General features: G+C 36.6%; 1 protein-coding gene across 2 annotated transcripts in view; it reads left to right on the top strand.

Annotated features, from left to right (window-relative positions):
• The window catches only part of RASGRF2 (Ras protein specific guanine nucleotide releasing factor 2), a 113,895-nt gene that overhangs the window by 38,290 nt on the left and 56,663 nt on the right, over window positions 1–18,942 (top strand). For both annotated transcript variants that reach the window (XM_065745231.1, XM_065745230.1), the window contains exons 3-9: window positions 7,960–8,107; window positions 8,668–8,757; window positions 10,427–10,680; window positions 11,802–11,881; window positions 12,370–12,563; window positions 13,681–13,790; window positions 15,579–15,697. In XM_065745231.1, the coding sequence (XP_065601303.1) occupies window positions 7,960–8,107; window positions 8,668–8,757; window positions 10,427–10,680; window positions 11,802–11,881; window positions 12,370–12,563; window positions 13,681–13,790; window positions 15,579–15,697 (995 nt within the window). The remainder of the gene's footprint in view (window positions 1–7,959; window positions 8,108–8,667; window positions 8,758–10,426; window positions 10,681–11,801; window positions 11,882–12,369; window positions 12,564–13,680; window positions 13,791–15,578; window positions 15,698–18,942) is intronic.

Raw genomic sequence — 18,942 nt, 5'->3', positions numbered from 1 at the left:
TGTTTTTGATTGTTGCACACAAAATGTGATTTTTTGAGTGCTTTCTCTGACTTTTTTCTAAATGCATATTTACAGTAGTGAGAATCTTTTCTGTGCTTTATTTAATTTGGAAGCTACAAGCATACAGCTGAAAAAATAAGTCATTCCATCCCAGTACACACTACAGCGCTCTTTGCGAATTAGGTATTTGGTTTGGATGCAAATTATTGTTAAAACAATTTCTATTGTGAAGGGCTAAACATGTTCCTTGTTTCTTGGAAGATTTTGCTGTGGTGGAATGCTACTGCTTATCATTCTGGGGAGTGCTGTACACAGTCATTGAGAGCTGACATGCTTTTGTGTGCTGCAGCTAGATGCTGCAGTACTTACCCCTCCACAGTACTTCCTCCTCATCTGAGAATGGATGATCTTGCAATGGCATATGCAACTCAGGATATTTTACTGGGACACAGTTCACTGTGAGCTATATGCTCATACCTATTTTTCATCTCATTTAGTTTCAGTTCTCAGTGTTCTGAGTTTTCAGTAATAGAGTGGCAGAGAAAGGTTTACTTCTTTGGAGTTACATTTCTGGACTGGAGGATTTATTCTTGGCAAATGCCAGCTCCTCTGTCAGTGACTGCTTCTAGGATTTCTATCTTGGGCTTTTTTTTTCTGGAACTTGGTCCCTTTTGAAAATATATTTCTCTGTCAATAGACTGAGGTTGATTTTATATATATGCATATATAAATACTTGCACATGTAACCTTATCTTATTATTTCTTCTTTGATTTTAGGTTGTTTTTTTTTGTTTATTTTTTCACTTAACTCAAAACCTGTTAGGTTTCTTTTTTATTATTATTATTATTATTTTAATGTATGAAATACTCATCAAATTTCTACTCTAGCTTATTTGAAAGTCTTAAATAAGTACCCCAAGCAGCAGTTTCTTGTATGTTTTAGACCTGCACAAGCATACACTGCTGCTGGAAGGAGCTGTCATTTTTGTACATCAACTGTTCATTCCCACACCTTTGCCAACTCTTCCCTCGTGCTGCCACAGGCATGAACTTAATTGAGAAAGTGATTTGCACTAGAAATGATAATGTTTTGCATTTTTTTTGCCAGTTTAGTTTTAATCTTAGTTCTCCAAGTCTGTTGACTATACATCCACACAGTAAACATGCATTCACCACACAAAGGAATGGGAAGCACATGGTTGGAAAAACTTATATAGGGAAGAAGAGTGGAGTGTTTCTTCCAGCTAGATTGCTGTTTAAAACAAATGAAGTGCCATCCAATCCACAATCCTCAAAGAAAAGGCTCACTTTTCAGTCATATCACCTGCTAATGCAGAATGTATTTCACATAGGATTTTGCAAACAGTTGTTAGCTCAGTGTGCTAGCACAAAGCTGCCTGAAAGCTCAGAGCAAGTTCCTTTGCTGCTAATACCTTAGTGCTGGAAAGGCAATAACAACCATGATTTTGTACTTTCCAGTTGGCTGGGAATGGGCCTGAAAGGATTTGAGTAATGCTCAGAACATAAGCAAAGCAATCTCATATCTGCTGTTCAAGTAATGTGTGGCTAAATGCGCAGAACAAAAGGACAGGGGATACCAGATCTGAGGCAAGGCTGCCTCTGTCCCTGTACCCAGACTGAACCAGAAGTGAGCCTCAGCATGTGTTCTCAACACAGATGAACTCAGATGCAAACATAGCTGGCCACATAGATCAGTACAAACATTCAGTAGACTTGCAGGCACAGACATCACCAGCAGCCTTATCTTATTCCCCTCCTGATTGATCAGATTGGAGGCATACTTCTGTAAAAACGTACATATGCACAATATGGAGCCCTTCACTAAATATCCTAGATATGCAGGCTGTCCAGGAACTGGCCCTGGATCCTTGGACCTCCATTGCTGGCAACTGGAAGCATGACCCAAAACCCTCAGTCCCTCTTCAGCTGCTGGTCTTCAGTCCTCCTCACTCAAAGGTGAGGATGTCCTGTATCAGGCCTCACACACTCAGCCTAGCTGATAACTAGCTGGTGGATAAGCTCATTTCCAGAAATCATACATACAGATACATATTTCAGTTAATTGCCCAGCTTTTTATGGTCTTTGCAGTGAATGAACTGGGTCTTCTGTGACTTCCAGAGGCCACCTCACTGACTCTGATTATTGTAGTTCTTGCACACCCATCAGTACCTGGCTTCCAAGGGGCTAATTGTACCCACTGGCTAGTTAGGCTTAATACTCATTAGTGATGACACCCTTAACATGCAAACCCACACCACATGCACATACTCCTTCTCTCCAGGTAGCTCCTGGAACTGCAGGCACACAGGGTCTTATTGCCTGTTGTGCCAGCTGCTGGCACTTAGAGCTCCATGAACATGTGTACAGAGTCCTCTCACTCAGGGAAAGAGTAAGAAATTGAGTTTACTGAGAAGATAGAACATACTGTGGTGATCAGGTGTAGGGCACGGCCAGACAACCTTACTGACAGTGAGGCTGATGACTTCTGCAGCTAGCTGGAGTCTTTTTCTTGTCTAGGTCATTGGTTTTCCCTGCCTGTTGCCTGTGCTTGTGGCCATTCCTGTAGAGAATGACCTTTTATGGGCTGATTTGTTTCCTGTGATAGCTGTGGGAGTAGCCAGACCAAGGGGCTCATTTATCTGCTTAGATTATTTGTGTTTGTTAAAATTAGTCTGTTATCACACAGCCTAACATTCCTAGTCTCAGTAATAGAGCTAGAGAGATCTGCATCACCTATGCTCCTTGCATGTAGAAATTTGTTTTCTCCCCCAGGAGGGCTGTGTTCTTGGAGCAGACATCTAAGTGCTGCTGCAAACTACTTCTTTAGCCCATTAAGGAGACTTGTACATCTTGGCAGACAGGTTCCTATTGTGTTTTCCTTTTCTGTCATTCCCACATCAGCACAGAGCACATCAGATAGACACAGAACTCCAGAGGCAAACATTGTTTATTGTTGTTATGGCTGTCCAGGTGATTGGTGTGTTAGTTGTTTTCTAAGTGAGTATTTGAATTTTCACCAGTCCTTCCCCCCTCCCCTCCAAGAGGTATTAGCTGCAAGTTCCCTGGAGCTCAGTGAATCCTCAGCTCACACAATGAAGAGTTTCTCTTCCCTCTGTAGTTGGACTTCTCCTCAAAAACTACTGTTGAATTCTGACTTTTTTTTTTTTTTTTTTTGCATAATGGGGTAATGTGCCTCTCTATTTGAATTCGTTACAGATTAATTTCTTTTGTCAGATTTTTCTGAATAAGGGTGCTGGGACAATTGAAATAGCTTCCCTTTTAGTATGAGTTGTAGTGGGTCCTGTGTTTTGGAATTTGATGGATAATGCATTGATTAACGAGATGGGTTTTCGGGATTGTCTCATTGTTCCATGAGAGGGTAGCATTGACCTCTAACATATCCTTCATCCAAAAGAAAGCCAATCCCAAAGTCCATTGCTTGGGTGCACTAAGCTTTCAGGGGCTCTTGGGGCTACCTTTTTGAGAGATTGTTTCACTTTTTATTTTTATATCTCAATTAGAAGGTTCTTGTACTAAAAATAATGAGCCATTTGAGGTGCAGACTAACCATGTTTCTGGATATATCACACATCCTGCTATGCCACCTTCTCCATCCTGATTACTATAGCCATACATAGACCAAATGCCATTTCCCACCTGCATGACTGGAAATCAACAGACATTACTTTTACAGCCTTTCTAAACAATTGTCCATGTGTATCTTTTAGTTTTATATTTCCAATAAACCACAGCCCTGTAAACTCTCAAAGCCATTGGTTGTCTTTGAAATCCCATATGATCAGAAGTTCATTAAAGGTTAACGGTACTTATGTACATGTGATCTCACAAAGACACATTGATTCCAATCATAGGGATGGATTATGTAGGTTCTGTTGTAACTCTTATCATCCACAATGTGGCTGCTAATATGACAGTAAACTTCAAAGCCTGTCTGAAAGCTGTTCCTCCTTTGATGAGAAGTCTAATTGCTTGAAGGTAGTTCATATGGACAGATGTGCAGGCAATTTCTTTTGCATGCCACACCATTAAAGCCATCTTGCCTGCTTTTCATGCGTATTTGAAGAGGTTGCATTTTGCATTTCAGATCTTAGGGGCGATTTGATACGGCCATAAGTATTTCTGGCAAGGTTCACTGCATAGTGCTTTTGGCTGCTTATGTAGTTGTTGTACAGTTAGCATACTGAAGCTTTTATCTTCACCTGCTACCACAAAAGGAAGTTCCTAATAATGAGACACCTCTCAAGTTGCTCTGTTTCTGATGTTTCTGAGTCTTGCTACTTATTGTTAAAACCTTACAGAATTACTTCACTCATTAAATAACACTTTATAGAAAACAGTGATTCACAACAGTTTGTTTTTTTTCTTTTAAACAATACCTAAACAAGAGAATGAGATCCAGACTGTTTATGCATTGTTTTATGATTTTTTCATCTTCTTCTGACAGTTGAAGGCTTTGGTGTCATTTTCTTTGTAAATGGATTTTGTATACATATGTAATCAATTAAATTAATTCATTTGCTGATTCATTACTGAAATCATGCTGTCTTTGAAGGCTCCAGAGATTATGCTTGGTACACAGATTAGCAATTTAAATGTTATATCTAAGTCTTAAATGTAGAGACGGATGAGAAGTGGAGAGAAAAGTGTTGTTGGAATTAAGTGAAGTTTATTCCAAGATCCTGTAATTTTCATTTCCCAGAGCAAGTGCAGATTTGAGAAGGAAAATGGTTAGCCCATTCTAAGTTCAGTAGTTACATAGGCTTTTCCAACTAACATTTCCTTGTACTGCCAGTTACAGGAGTGAAGGAAATGTTTGGTTTCCATCCTGAGACTGACATTTCATTCAATCAAAACCACTAACTAGGCAAAACTGTCTATATACATCTCAAAAAAAACCCCAAACTTTTCAGTCTTTCATTGTAAAGTTCTCATGGCCTTATAAAGTAAGACTGCAAAGGTATAGCTTAATGCATTTTAAGAAATTGAAAAATTTAGATGAAGTTTCTTCCTCTAAAAGTGGAAAATAAAAATAACAAAAAAAGTAGACAAAATTATTATATGTACTAATACTCCTGAATCTTATGTCAGTTAAGGCTGCAGGAATTGTTTGCTCTTCATGATTCTACATCTTGATGTTTTCCCTGTCCTTAAAAAAAAGCAGATACAAATTTATGAAGGTTTTATTGGAAACATTTTGTAGTGAGAGAAAGAAAGAAAGAAAGAGAGAAAGAGAGAAAGAAAGAGAAAGAGAGAAAGAAAGAGAGGAAGAGAGAAAGGAAGGAGGAGAGAAAGGAAGGAAGGAAGAAAGGAAGGAAGAAAGGAAAGAAAATAATTTTGAAAAGGAAAGATCCAGAAAAAGAAAAAAAAAAAGTGCTTGTCACCTGTCTGGATCTAGTTCTGGGTAGAAAAGGCCACTCTTCATATTAAATGTGGATTCCTTGGTGCTGCAGGCAGTAAGGACTAAATTTTCTTCTCAGTTTCATTTGCTTTTGTTGTTGTAATACCTCTTAATCATTGTAAATGTGCATGTGCTGTCTGTTTCTAACTCAGACACTTCTTATCATAGTTCTTAAGGTAAGAAGAGATTAAGAAGTGTGGTTGCTGAAAAAGTGGAATTCTGGTAAACCGAAAAGATAATTAACAAACATCTGTAAAGCACTAGATCTCATACTTCATTACTGTTTATTTCACAAGAAATGTATGTTCTGCTCCATTATGGGTTTTCTTAGGGATTATGTTTTATTTGTTAGACGAGATGTCTAGTACCCTTTTTTGGCTATTTACTTTTTACTACTGAGTTAGTTAAAATATTTTCAAAACTGCGACAGAATTGAATTCGCTTCTTATTCTTCTCATAATGCATACAAGGAGGATAAACTTTTGCTTTTTAATAGCTATGGTAACTCATTATAACTATTTTAAATCTAAGTTTCCTTTCCAGGTTAAGCAATAAATTTAATCGCTGTACTAAATGGTCTGCACCTCCACTATGTGATTACACTTATACTGATTGAATTAGCAGTAAATAAATATATATATAAAAGATTAACTGGAGAGGATGAACGTTTTTAGGGCAGCATTTAATGGCAAATATTCATTTAAAAATAAATACTATAGCGAGTAGAAAGAAGTTTAAAAGGAAAACACGTGCAGTCCAAAAATTCCTTCTGTCAAATCCTGTGCTAACATGACAGTAGGAAAATGTGATAGTCAGCATTTTCAGTGATTGATTATAGATCATAAAATAATAAAAGACCCTTTGCCAAAGATTTGCACCTTAGTTCTGCCATGTTTTTACAATTTGGTCTTTGTCTTACAAACCATAGATCTGTAGCATGGGTTGAGTTGGAAAGGACCTTACAAGTCATCTAGTTCCAACCCCCTGCCACAGACAAGGGCACCTCACGCTGTGCTCATCCAGCCCAGCGTTGAGCACCTCCAGGGATAGGGCATCCACAGCTTCTCTGGGCAGCCAATTCCAGCTCTGAGTGAAAAAATTTCCTCCTAATATCAAATCTAAATCTCCCCTGCTTTAGTTTAGAGGCATTACCTCTTGTCCAGTCATTACACTGCCTGATAAAAGACTCCCTCCTTATGTTTCTTGTAGGTCCTTTTAGGTACTTGTAGTCTACAAGGAGGTCTCTGCAGAGCCTTTTCTTTTCCAGGCTGAAAACCCCCAACTCTGTGAGCCTTTCCTCATAAGAGACATGCTCCAGCCCTCTGGTCGTGCTTCTGGCCCTCCTCTGAACCTAACAGGCCCCATATCCTTGTTTTGGGGACCCCAAATCTGAATGCCATACTCTACATTGTGTCTTGTGAAGGTGAGGGGAAGGATCACCTCTGTTTCCCTTCTGACCACACTTATTTTGATGCAGACCAGGATGCACTTAGTTTTCTGGGCTGAAAGCACACATACCAGGTTATGCTCACATTTTCATCCACCAGTACTAAGTCCTCCTGAGTGTTACTTCCAGTCCATTCACTGCCAAGCTGGAACTTGTGGTTGAGATTGTATTGTTCTGTGTACAGAACCTTGCACTTGGCCTTCTTGACTTTATGAGCTTCACGCAGCGTCCATGTCATATCTGTCAAGATTGCTCTGGCTGGCATCCATTCCCCCCAGTGTGTCAACCACACCAGTCAGTTATGATGAGTGGTTAATTATTTAACTCTTAGGGGAACAAACTCCTTCAGACCTAGGTAAATAGGCTGTATGTGTCTCTAAATTTTACTACATTGTTTCTAGCAAGCAGGCACTTCATAGGACTGTGCTTTTTATGCATATTTAAATTATATTTATCAGAGAGATTGAATCGTGAAAAAAGTCTGATTAAGATGTTGTAAGATCTGATTTCTTCTTTAACTGGAGTTCATGATTTGGCAAATGAGAGTTAAAAGAAAGGACTGATATCATAGTTCCTAAGTAAATTAAATACACTTATTTAAATAAAACAATGAAATAGGTATTAGCAAAGCAATATAATGGTGCTGAAGATGATGATGGGAGCTCTTTCATAGAGAAAGAATTAGAAGTATTTCAGATGAGGTGCTAAATGCTGTACCCACATGTCCCCAAGTAACAGAAGGAAATGCAACCCTTTAAAGTAAATTAAGAATTTGACTTAAGAGAATCCTCGAGCTTAACTTGAGAATTAGAAGCTTTTAAAAAGATGAGTGCAGTTGTCTTGCTCAAGGGAGATTTGGTACACTTCTATATCTGAAAAGATAAGCGAACATTTTGTAGCTTTGAATTATTCTTTATCAAGCTATTCATTAAATATTAAGCCAAACAAACAAGGTTTTTGCTGATTTCTTGTCATTCTTTGTGATTTTTACTCTGTCAATATCCCATAAAGGGATATGAAAGAAAGAGCAAATTCTGCTATTTTTACTAAATTAATTGTTTTCCTTTCTAGTTATTCAGATATTCTGATTGAAAGGGAAGTATTGATGCAGAAGTACATTCATCTTGTTCAGATTGTAGAGACTGAAAAGATTGCAGCCAATCAGCTTCGACATCAACTTGAAGATCAAGACACAGAAATTGAAAGACTTAAATCTGAAGTATGTGGCAAAGTCATCAAGTAATCAATAAATTGCAATATTTTGCTCTGTGCATTATAATAATTTTCAATATTTCTGTAGTTTTTGTGAATGATTATATATTTCTCCTATGAAGCTAGATTTTTGTCTTAGAACTGGTAAACTAATTGGGTTACTATTTGGTCCAAGAGTTTAAGATGACACATTGCTTTGCAATAAGAGTACCACTGATAGTATTATTTCTACATGTCTTTGGACAATTAATTTGTTCCAAACTACTGTATTTCACTGAGTATTAGAAGTTTTGTTGCAGTTTTGATCTGAGGAAGTGTGAAAGGCACATTTCACTTTGGGAGGAGAACCATCTTTCCTCTGGCTCCTCTTCCATATGGATCAAGAGCCTTTTTGTTTCCTGAGAATTGTTATTTATGTTCCTTTTATCAAATATTTGCTTGTCATCCTGTGAAGCTTAAACAAACTTAAGAGCCTTAGAAGATAAGGAAATTATTTTACTGCTAGTTCCATAATGTAACCATTTCATTACATCTGGAATGCATTTAATGAGTGATTGTTTTTGTCAGATTATAGCTCTAAATAAAACAAAAGAAAGAATGCGACCTTATCAAGGCAACCAGGAAGATGAGGATCCAGATATTAAAAAAATTAAGAAGGTAAACATGCACTGTTCTGTGTTTGAGAGGAGAAAAATGGAACGGGGAAGGTGTTCTATTTTAGTCTGTCTAGTTTTGTCTTTCACTAGTTTTGTCTTCAGTTACTGTTTAATTAAGCACACTCAACTGTCAAGGTATCTAATATCAATTTCTATTTTTCAGAGGTGTATTTATCCCATAGTATATTTCTTACTTACTTAAGTGTTTGTTTTTACTTTTGTATATATTTGGTTTATTGGAGAATTTCATTGAACTGCTTGTGAGGATTGATGTTAGGTCACAGGCCACATCCTGTAAGAATCAAGCATATAGTGAGTTTATATTCCTGTCTTGTAAAAAAGTTTGTAAAGAAATAAGAGAATAATGTACACTCTGTCACTGCATATGGAATACTAATACTGAAAATGCGGACATCTGTATTATGTCAGTTTTTCTGCTGGTCTGTATTGGTCATCCTTGGAGAATATGGCCACTGTTTTTAATACAGGGGAAGAATTGTCTCAGTTTATGTGGTCTTTACCTGTGGAGGGTATTGTAATACTGCTAAAGGCTGTATATAACTGCTTCCAGAACTGTGTCCATAGCTGACTCCCACAAATCCTAATACATGAGTATAAATGGAAATCATGCTTGAAGATGTGGTCCTGTATCTGTCACCCAGATTTTCACAGTGCTTGGTTTCTCAGATTACGTAATTTCTTTTGCATGGACTTCATTTCACTAAGCATTTCTGTATCAGATAGTCTGAGTCAGGCTCAACACTGAGCTGGATACCCTTATGTGAATATTCTTTTTCATTGTAATAAAGCCAGAAATGTCTCTTTTAGTACAATGAGAGTTCTCATTCTGATTCACTGCTCTCTACATCATGATTGTTTTGACAGTTGGGCCTTTTTTAAGTTGTTTTTTCAGTGTAATCTGTTACCAGTGAAATTTTCAATTTCTCTTTCAAGACAAATGATTGTCACAGTGAAGTCAAGGTAACTGAAGTTTTCTGTGGCTAGAAGTAGATGTTTAATCCACTTGTAACTTTAATGGATATTATGCTTAAGTAGGATTTTCTGTAACAAAGAGAATCACTTTAAGAATGTCCCAAATCTGCCTTTTCTGGATAATGGTACTGCTGGTCTAGGTGTCTGATATTAAACAGAATGTGTAGCTTTAGATACAAACACTAAGTGCTATCTGTACAAAACAGAAACCAGACTGAGCTTAACAGCTTTTTCAGAAATATGTTAATGCTGATATTGAAGTCTGTCTTAAAATACCTTACACAAAAATGTTGCACAGTATGATCGGTAGTAAAGAAAGTGAGAAATGTGTAAGGAGAGGTCAGAGGAGTTTAAACAAGCTGTGTGTAGGATAATTGTGGTGACAGGAAGAGGTTGAACTTTTGAGACTGTAGTAAAATCTTGATGGGTACATGACATATTTTTAAATGATTTTGGAGCAACAAATATCATGAATATTACCAAATGCTTGTGGGATTTAGATTAAAAATAGATATCTAAAAGAACAATTAAGGAACAGTTATAGCTCAGTAATGCTTTAGAGGACGACAGATTTTTCTGACAGAGTCTTTTCATGTAGAAGATTATTTATTGAGAGAACTTACAAGTAATCATGAAAGTTTTCTTCTCATCTGTTTTTCTGCCTGGTTCCCTTTTAGGTTCAGAGCTTTATGAGGGGCTGGTTATGTAGAAGAAAATGGAAGACTATTGTCCAAGATTATATTTGCTCTCCCCATGCAGAAAGTATGAGAAAAAGGAATCAGATAGTTTTTAACATGGTTGAGGCTGAATCTGAATATGTGCATCAACTTTATGTTCTTGTGAACTGTTTTCTGAGACCTTTAAGAATGGCTGCAAGTTCAAAGAAGCCACCTATCAGTCATGATGATGTTAGTAGCATTTTCCTCAATAGGTATGTTTATTTTTTCTTGCTTTTGGAGGTTTCTCTGACCACTCCTTTTCATTCTGTCTGTATTTGCAGTAATGAAGTTTGGCTTTTGTTTATTTGTTGTGATATAAGTAATGTGCCTGAGTTGGACCTCATTCCTTTGGGGTAAGAGGTAAGGTGCAGTCTGTGATTCTGTTTGAAGCCATTTAGTCCCCTTTGGCTCCTTGCGTTCTATAGCTGCTGTGCTAGAGGAAGAAAAACACAATTAATGCCTTTTGGAACATCTCTTAAATTTTCTGTCATCTTTCCTGTTTCCTTTTTGTTTAAGAGAGTGAAATTGTATTTACTGGCCTTGTATGATTCAGATAAGACCCTGAGGATGAGTATATCTTATTTTCTTTTTTCTCTTGTCGTGCTTAAGGAGCCTCCTTTTCTCTTGCTTGTCTTTTCATACCCAGCAAAAAAAGAATTGTCCTTTGCATTAAGCATCCTAGTGCTATTGTAATGAGTATGTAAAAACAAGCCAGCAGCCATCTAGAGTTTGATACAGGATTGGGACCACATCCAAGACTGCCCCAAACTTCTAAGAGAGCAACTTGTGTTCCTTCAGTTGTGAGACAGACTTTCATAACATCTTATTCATGATCACTGCACTCTTCATGATTTCACTTACTGTAGGGATGCCTCTAAAGCTTTTTCTGCTAAATACATGAGCTCAAGTACAGCATTAAAGTTTATGCTATAGAAAAGCTTTCAGCTTTAAATATTGAAGAATACAGTGTAAGGCTGGAAGCCTTTAACTTCCATTGCTAGAGTTGTTTCTGAAACTGTAGATACATTATCAAAGATACTCTCGAAACACTTATTTCATAGATTATTTTATTTTAAAAATTAAGTAATTAAGAAATGCTTTCTACAGTGTACACTATGTATTTTGTAAAGATAGTACACTAAGAATTCTAAAGTGTATAATAAAATGAATTGTTTACTTCCATAATAATAGTTGTATTCTATTTTCCCTACTGAAGTGAATAAAAAATGCTGAAAAATGTACCAGTGTACAGGAAGGAATGCTTCTTTGTGAATTATTAATTGACAAATGGATCTGAATTGTCTTTTTCTTTCTTTAAATACTTGTTTTTCAGTGAAACAATCATGTTTCTTCATGAAATATTTCATCAAGGTTTAAAAGCAAGAATTGCTAATTGGCCTACCTTAATTCTAGGTAAGTGTATTTTTCTATTACTGTATTTTTACAAGTTATTGTACTTTCTCAATTTTTGTAATTATTTTTTGAAATTACTGTGGGTTTGATTTTTATTTTTATTTTTTATGACAGTTTCCTTTCTGAGTGAAATGATTTTGCAGAACTAGTACCATGCAGTTTGGTGCAGTGAGTGTACCATGTGAGCAGTGGTATGACACTCCTTATATCCAGATATGAAAATGCCTTTGACTTAGCCTCTCTGCTAAGTGGTGTTTACACGTGGGCCCCTACATTTTCAGTGAAATTATCTGATTATTAACTAATCAGAAAACTATATTTTGACAGGTGAAAGAACCAAGTATAATGTTTCTGAAATTTCAATATATTGGAAACAGAGCTGATTACAGTAATTCACTTCCATAGAACATAATAGTCTTTTGTTTTTTTTTAAATACATTCCAAGACATGGGTAGCTGGAAAAAAAAGCATTTCTTGACTTTTTCTAGCTGACTTATTTGACATTCTGCTGCCAATGCTGAACATATACCAAGAATTTGTTCGGAATCATCAGTATAGTCTACAAGTACTGGCAAACTGTAAGCAAAACAGAGATTTTGACAAACTCTTGAAGCAGTATGAAGCCAACCCAGCATGTGAGGGGCGAATGCTGGAAACTTTCCTTACTTACCCCATGTTTCAGGTAGTCTCTGTACATCTTTTTCACTCTTTGTTTTTAATGTTTTATTGAATCATTTTGTATTACTGAAATGATGATTGATAGAAGGTATTTCTTGCTTAACTGAAGGTAGTCTCATGCAAACTAATTTAGTTTTTGAGTGTTTCATTATTATACTGAAACTGCTTCTAGAGATCTTTTTTCTGATTACACTGACTCAAATCTATTAAGAATCCTGTATATGTGCAAGGAGAATGCTGGTTGAGGACTAGTAACAGAAGAACAAAAAAGGAAGAGTTGAGAAACAAATTCTTGACTTCTGTCTGCTGCAGGAATGTGCAACAGTCCAGCCAGGGGCAATATGACTGGTATAGCAAGGTAGAGCAGTCACAAACATGAGAGAAATATTTTGAAACCTTCCTCCTACTTTTGTTCTTCAGTGACCTAGTCTTTAGAAAATGAAAAATATACTGCAGAAGTTTTGAAAACTTCATTAGCTTTTTGATATTTTGTGTTAATGTCTGGATTAATTAGTTTTAGCTGTTCACAAAGGTCTTTGAAACACTAGTATGATGTTTTTGCAACTTTTATGTTTGACTTACTTACTGTGACAATGGTGAACCCCCTCAATTTTTCCAGTAATTCGCAAATGGAGTTCTCCCCCCCCAAAAAAAGGGTCACTGTCTATATGCTAAAAGGGCACCTGGATTAGAAAAAGATCAAGATGCTTGTAACCTATTATAGTTTTAGTAAGGTGTACATGGACCTCCCAGAATGTTTTGAAAATTATCTGTTAACACTTGAATTGTAGCAAGAAAGTAAGATATTAAGTGTTATACTTGTCACTGTCTGTGATCTGAATTTTTTCATAGGATAATGAAGTGAACTTACGTTTCCGCAGACTGAAAGTATATGCATACAAATTCAGCCTCTGTAACCTAAAAGTTCAGTATTTCAGCAGTTTTGTTAGATTGTATGTATAATCACCTAGTTGTGGATATTTATTTTAAAAAGACAAAAACTTTCCCAACCATTGTAATAGCTCATATTAAAAAAACAAACAAACAAACAAACATAAAAAAACCTCTATTGGAATAATTTCTTTAAGGATTTACTGATTCTATACTTAAATTGTTTTAAGATTCCTAGATATATAATAACACTTCATGAACTCCTGGCTCACACACCACATGAACATGTTGAACGAAAAAGCCTTGAATTTGCAAAATCCAAACTAGAAGAGCTTTCAAGGTGAGAATTTTCACCCTTTTATTCAATAATTCTGAAGCAAAGACTCTGAATTGTAAAATTAATTTTCTCTCTTTTGTTTTGGTTTTCTTTTTTAAAAAGTTATTTTAAAGAAAAGGATCAAAACAGAACCAAAGTCTTCTAGCCTTTTGTTTAACAGAAATCTACAAGTACCTTGTATTTTGGGTAGGGGAGAACAGAGTTGCTGTAGAAACCACCTACCCTTTGGTTATGAGCAGTTTTCTTTATATAAAGAAATGTATATGTTTTTTTCACTTTTTTTTAATATTCTATAGCACTGGAGATTAGTCTTGAGAAGTACTGAGTTCTCTATCTGTGTTACAGTTTGCATGTGTTAATGAAATAACTGATTTTCACATATGCTTTTAAGAATGCCAAATAAACAGGAGCTGAATATATATTTTCAGAATTGGTACTTGAGATAGAAGCCTGTAAAATGAGTATCTTCCCAGGAAGTCCAGGCCTATCTTAGATGCTTCTTTTGTCAGCCAAGTAAGAAATTTGGTTGCTGTCTTACAAAACAGATCTTACAAAACAGTCTACATGACCAAGAATGTATGCCTTGAAAATCTGGAGTATTCACCAAAAATGTCCCTGTAAAATATATAGCTATGAATACATGATTATGTTTTAGTTCTTGTTAATTGCATTCTTTTGACTAGTCAGATTTCTAATGCTTTTAAGACTTAGTTTGGAGCTTATTAATTTTTCTTTTTTGTCCTGCTACATCTCCACTGCTGTCAGCTTTCTGAGTCATCTAAATGTCATGTCCTGCCACCTTTTAAAGCTCTGGCTTCTTTTGAAGAGTCTTTTGAAGAAGTAGCTGTGTTTGCTTCTTGCAGTGTTAGCAGGTTCTGCCATGTTCTGAGGACATTTGAATCAGGAGTAATGTCTCCATTCCCCTTAGTCAAAGCCAGAAATTTCTGTGGGTAGGGTTATATGTATATGTGTATAACCAGATCAAATAGCTTTGACTCCGCTTCATCTCTTAAGTTAGAGTTCATCCAACTAATTTATCTCTGAATGTTCAGAATTGGATCATATTGACTGATCCTTCTCTGCCCACAATAATGAATCACATGTATAAAACTTCATGGGTCATTTGTTGTAAATGTGAGGGAAGAGTAGCTTCCAGACAGTGAGGTCAAGTCACAGTTCAGGAGCAACACAGCACAATATAAGCTTCTCAGTTGAGCTCAGTCTTGGAAAAAAACTATGCTATTCTGTGTAAGAGGAGGATACCTACAAGAAGAAGAGGAAGAAAGTAAGGGATGAACCTTTAAAGCTGTGATTGTTATGGGAAGCGATGAGGAAGTGAAAGGTACATTCAAAAGTAAACTGAAGCAGGACAGACTGGGAACATGAAATCAATGTCAGGGAGTCTAAAATGTGTTATATAACACAAAGAACTAGGAAACATTTCTAGTTTTGTGGATGCTATTAAGCATCAAGAGGTACTCTTCTAGTAGCTGCGAAGAGTTTTCCTTTTGGTGGCTTCTGTCAGATGTGTTCAGGAATAGTCTAAAAACAACTGGCAAAATAGGTTCAACTGCTGAAAAAAATAATCACAACTATGGATTGAAAGAAGAAAAAATAAAGCAAGGCAGTTGCTCTGGAGTAGTCGCGTACTTTATGTATATGTTTGTTTTGTGGTAAAGGACAATTACCAACTCTTTATACATGCACTGTCAAATTTCAAATAAAATTAGTTAAAACATTGCCAGATACATTTCAGGGAGCTTAAAGTACAATTTGCACTGTGTCTAACAGGGTGATGCATGATGAAGTGAGTGACACAGAAAACATCCGGAAGAATCTGGCCATAGAAAGAACAATAGTAGAAGGCTGTGATATATTGCTAGATACTAGTCAAACTTTTATACGCCAAGGTAAGACTTCTCTTTTCAAAATGCCTGTGTAATCATGAAGATGATTTCATTACAAATGTAAGGGTTCATGTTGCCATCATTGGGCAGGTCACTGCATTGGGCACAGCTAACACCCTGGAAGTCTGTTGGAACATGTAGGATAAGTTTAAAAAAAAAAAAGCTCAGATAACTAATCTGAGACTATGGTTGAGTCCCATTACTGAACTGTTTTATTGAGGAGCCATGAGAAAGAGCAGCATAGTAATGGTAAATCATCCATGGCACAGTGTTACACACACCTACCAGGCTGTGATCTTCATTTGAATTGTAATTACTTGCAACTGCACAGAGACCAAGGCTGTCTGGTCAGCCAAAATGATAATTCCAGCTGATGCATCATTGGACAAACGTGCATGAGAAACTTGAGATTTTGTCAAATAATAAAGCAATTGCTAAGAAAGAAAAGAGATGTCCATTGTTTCCATTTTAATCAGTTCTTCAGAACATCTCAAATTCATGGTGCCAGATTCAATACCTGATATACTAGCTCTGTCCTGTCTCTTGAGAGGTACATTTTTGGACTTCAGCAGAAGTTCAGGATAGATACAAAATCACTTCTACAGGAAAGTCACAAAGAAAAGAAAGGCTTCTTTTTTGTGCCAGAAGTGTAGGATTGTGTCTAATAAAATGCAGTTAGCAAAAAGAGAGGGGGAGAAGCATTCCATATTCTTTATGCGTGGTGGTTTTGGAAACTTTTCCCACTGAAGCTTAGGAGAAGTGGGAAGTGATCATTACATCCCTACTCAGTATCTGTGAGGCTGCATAGTATGTCCAGTTCTACGCCACCCAGTTGAAGAGTAACATGGTCAAAAATGGAGAAAGTCCAGTGCAAAGATGCTGAAAGGCCTAGATCACCTCTCCTATGAGAAGAGCCTAAGAGAGATTGTAGGTTCAGGGAAGATCTTATCAATATGCATAAGTAACCTAAATGAGGGTGCAAAGAAGACAGAGCCAGACTCTTTTCACTGGTGCCCAGTGCCAGGAGAAGAGATGCTGAGCACAGCTTGGAACACAGATGGTTCCCTCTGACCATCAGGCAGCACTTCCTTTCTGTGGGAGCCCTGTCACAGGGATCCACAGGCTGTGGAATCCCCTCCTTGGAGATCTTCAGAAGCCATCTGGGTATGGGCCTGGGTGCCCTGTTCTGGGTTGCCCTGCTCGATCAGGAAAGGTTGGACCAGATGAACCCAGAGATCTGTTAACCGTTCTGTGATATCAGTAGATAAATTTGTTATTGAATTCCATAAAATTGTAATATAAAGTAAGTGATAAATTTAACCAGAAACTGTAAACATGTTGCATTTCTTGGTGGGGCTCACTGTAATGGTAAATCAACAGATGTGAAAACTTCATAATTGAAGCCTGTTTTTCATTTATATGAGAATTTACTTCTGGATCTTTTGTAACAGGGTAGTAGCTTTGTATGGAGTAGCTACAGGTCTGTAGTGGAGGGTTTTAACAAAGTACAAGCTTCTTTTTCTGGAAACGATTACGTATATTTAGGGAAGGTTGAGAATTTAATTTAGGTATATCCCTTCATGAGATCTTTAGATAGCATTATCAGAACATTTGGTATTTAAATAGAATTACTTGCAGAGCTGGCAGTTTAATAGGCTTTGTATACATTTTGAAATCCATTCTGTAGTGTTCCCATAGTTATTTAGCCAAACTATGACACTTTCCATAATAACTTCTAAGATTGTTTGTACAATGGTCACATTTAAATTACTCTGTTGTTCTTTAAATGTACGTGTTTGTTATAATTGAGGTGTTCAAGGAGTTATGAATGTGTAATATAAACACAACATTATTACATTGCAGTCACCTCCAGAGAATTGCAGGGCCGCTTCTCCTTTGCTGACTTGGAACATGAAATTTTCTTAAACTGAGTATTTTTTTAATATGACTACGGTATTTTGTATTTAAATGCATATGATGTTTTTACCTTAAAATTGCCTAATGTCATTTTGTCTGTGTGTGCAGTGTTCCGTAAGTAGAAACCTATTATTTTTTAAGTGGGAATCCATCTTAGAAGGTCATTGTTGGAAAGCAAGACCCAACAAGAACGCGTGATTTAAGTAAATGAATTTCAGGTTAAATTCTGAGAACACTTTTAAGAACAGTGGGATAACCTGAGTGTTATGAAAGACTGCATCACAATTTACCTTTTATAACACCTAAAGCATATTACTTTGTATGAGTGCAGAAATCTGACTTGAGCTAACGAAATAATGCCAAGCCCATTTTCCTTTCACTTCTCATTGTAAGATCACTTTAAAAGGGTTTGTCCACTTCTTCTAATTTCAGTTAAGCTCCTTTTCTTTGTGCTGATTGTAGAGAGGTAGAGAAAACTTGTTTCTGACCATTAAAAAAATAATAAAAATAAAAAATAAAAAAAAACCCCTAGTCTTTATTCAGGTTTATTTCTATCAAGCATTTTTTGTGAAGGTTCACTTCAACTTTGGCACCTGTGTTACATACTTTATCTTTCTAAGAAAAGATTGATTCTCTTAAGCTATAGCTATTGAGATCATAGAACCATTTCTGACAGTGCTTTGCACAGTAAATTATGAATTCCCCTTCAGATTTCAGAGTCTCCTTTTATCTCTTACTTTGGTACAGACATTATTGTTAGGCCCTTTGTCAAGGCAAACAATATCTTCTTTAATAATCCTAAGGCAGTGGAGACCTTGATCTGCCATCTAGCATTGGCTGACACCCAGAAAACTGGCTTCTGGATGCCCCTCAAAATCCATCAGATACGTTATCTGATCTTCGTATCATCAGCTGCACTGAATTTACCTCTGCTAACAAATATATCACAATTTCAAAGTTATGGAATAGTTGAGGCTGGAAGGGACTTCTGGAAATTGTCCAGTCCAGTTCCACCTACTCAAACCATTATCAACAGGAGCCAGTTACTCAGCATTGTGTCCAGTCAAGTGTTGATTATTTCAAAGGAATTGAGATTTTTTTTTTTCAAATCATACTATTAATGAACATTCCAAAATCAGTCTCACTTGGTTGTGGAAATTATACGCTGGCCAGTCGGTACTTTTTTTTTTTCCTAAAGAGGAAATCCGTAGTAGAACTTATAGCAGGCAAATGCTGTTTCTTTAATCACAAGAGCTTGAGGAAGTGCAGTATGTCCTTGCTAGATTTCAACGGTATAGAAATCTGTTTGGTTTTTTTTTCTGTAAATATTG

Source organism: Cyrtonyx montezumae, unplaced genomic scaffold (assembly GCF_038088225.1).
Source record: "Cyrtonyx montezumae isolate F1298 unplaced genomic scaffold, pur_monq_1.0 scaffold_34, whole genome shotgun sequence".
NCBI classification, from domain to species: Eukaryota; Metazoa; Chordata; class Aves; order Galliformes; family Odontophoridae; genus Cyrtonyx; species Cyrtonyx montezumae.
This window is presented reverse-complemented; position numbering and strand designations above follow the sequence as displayed.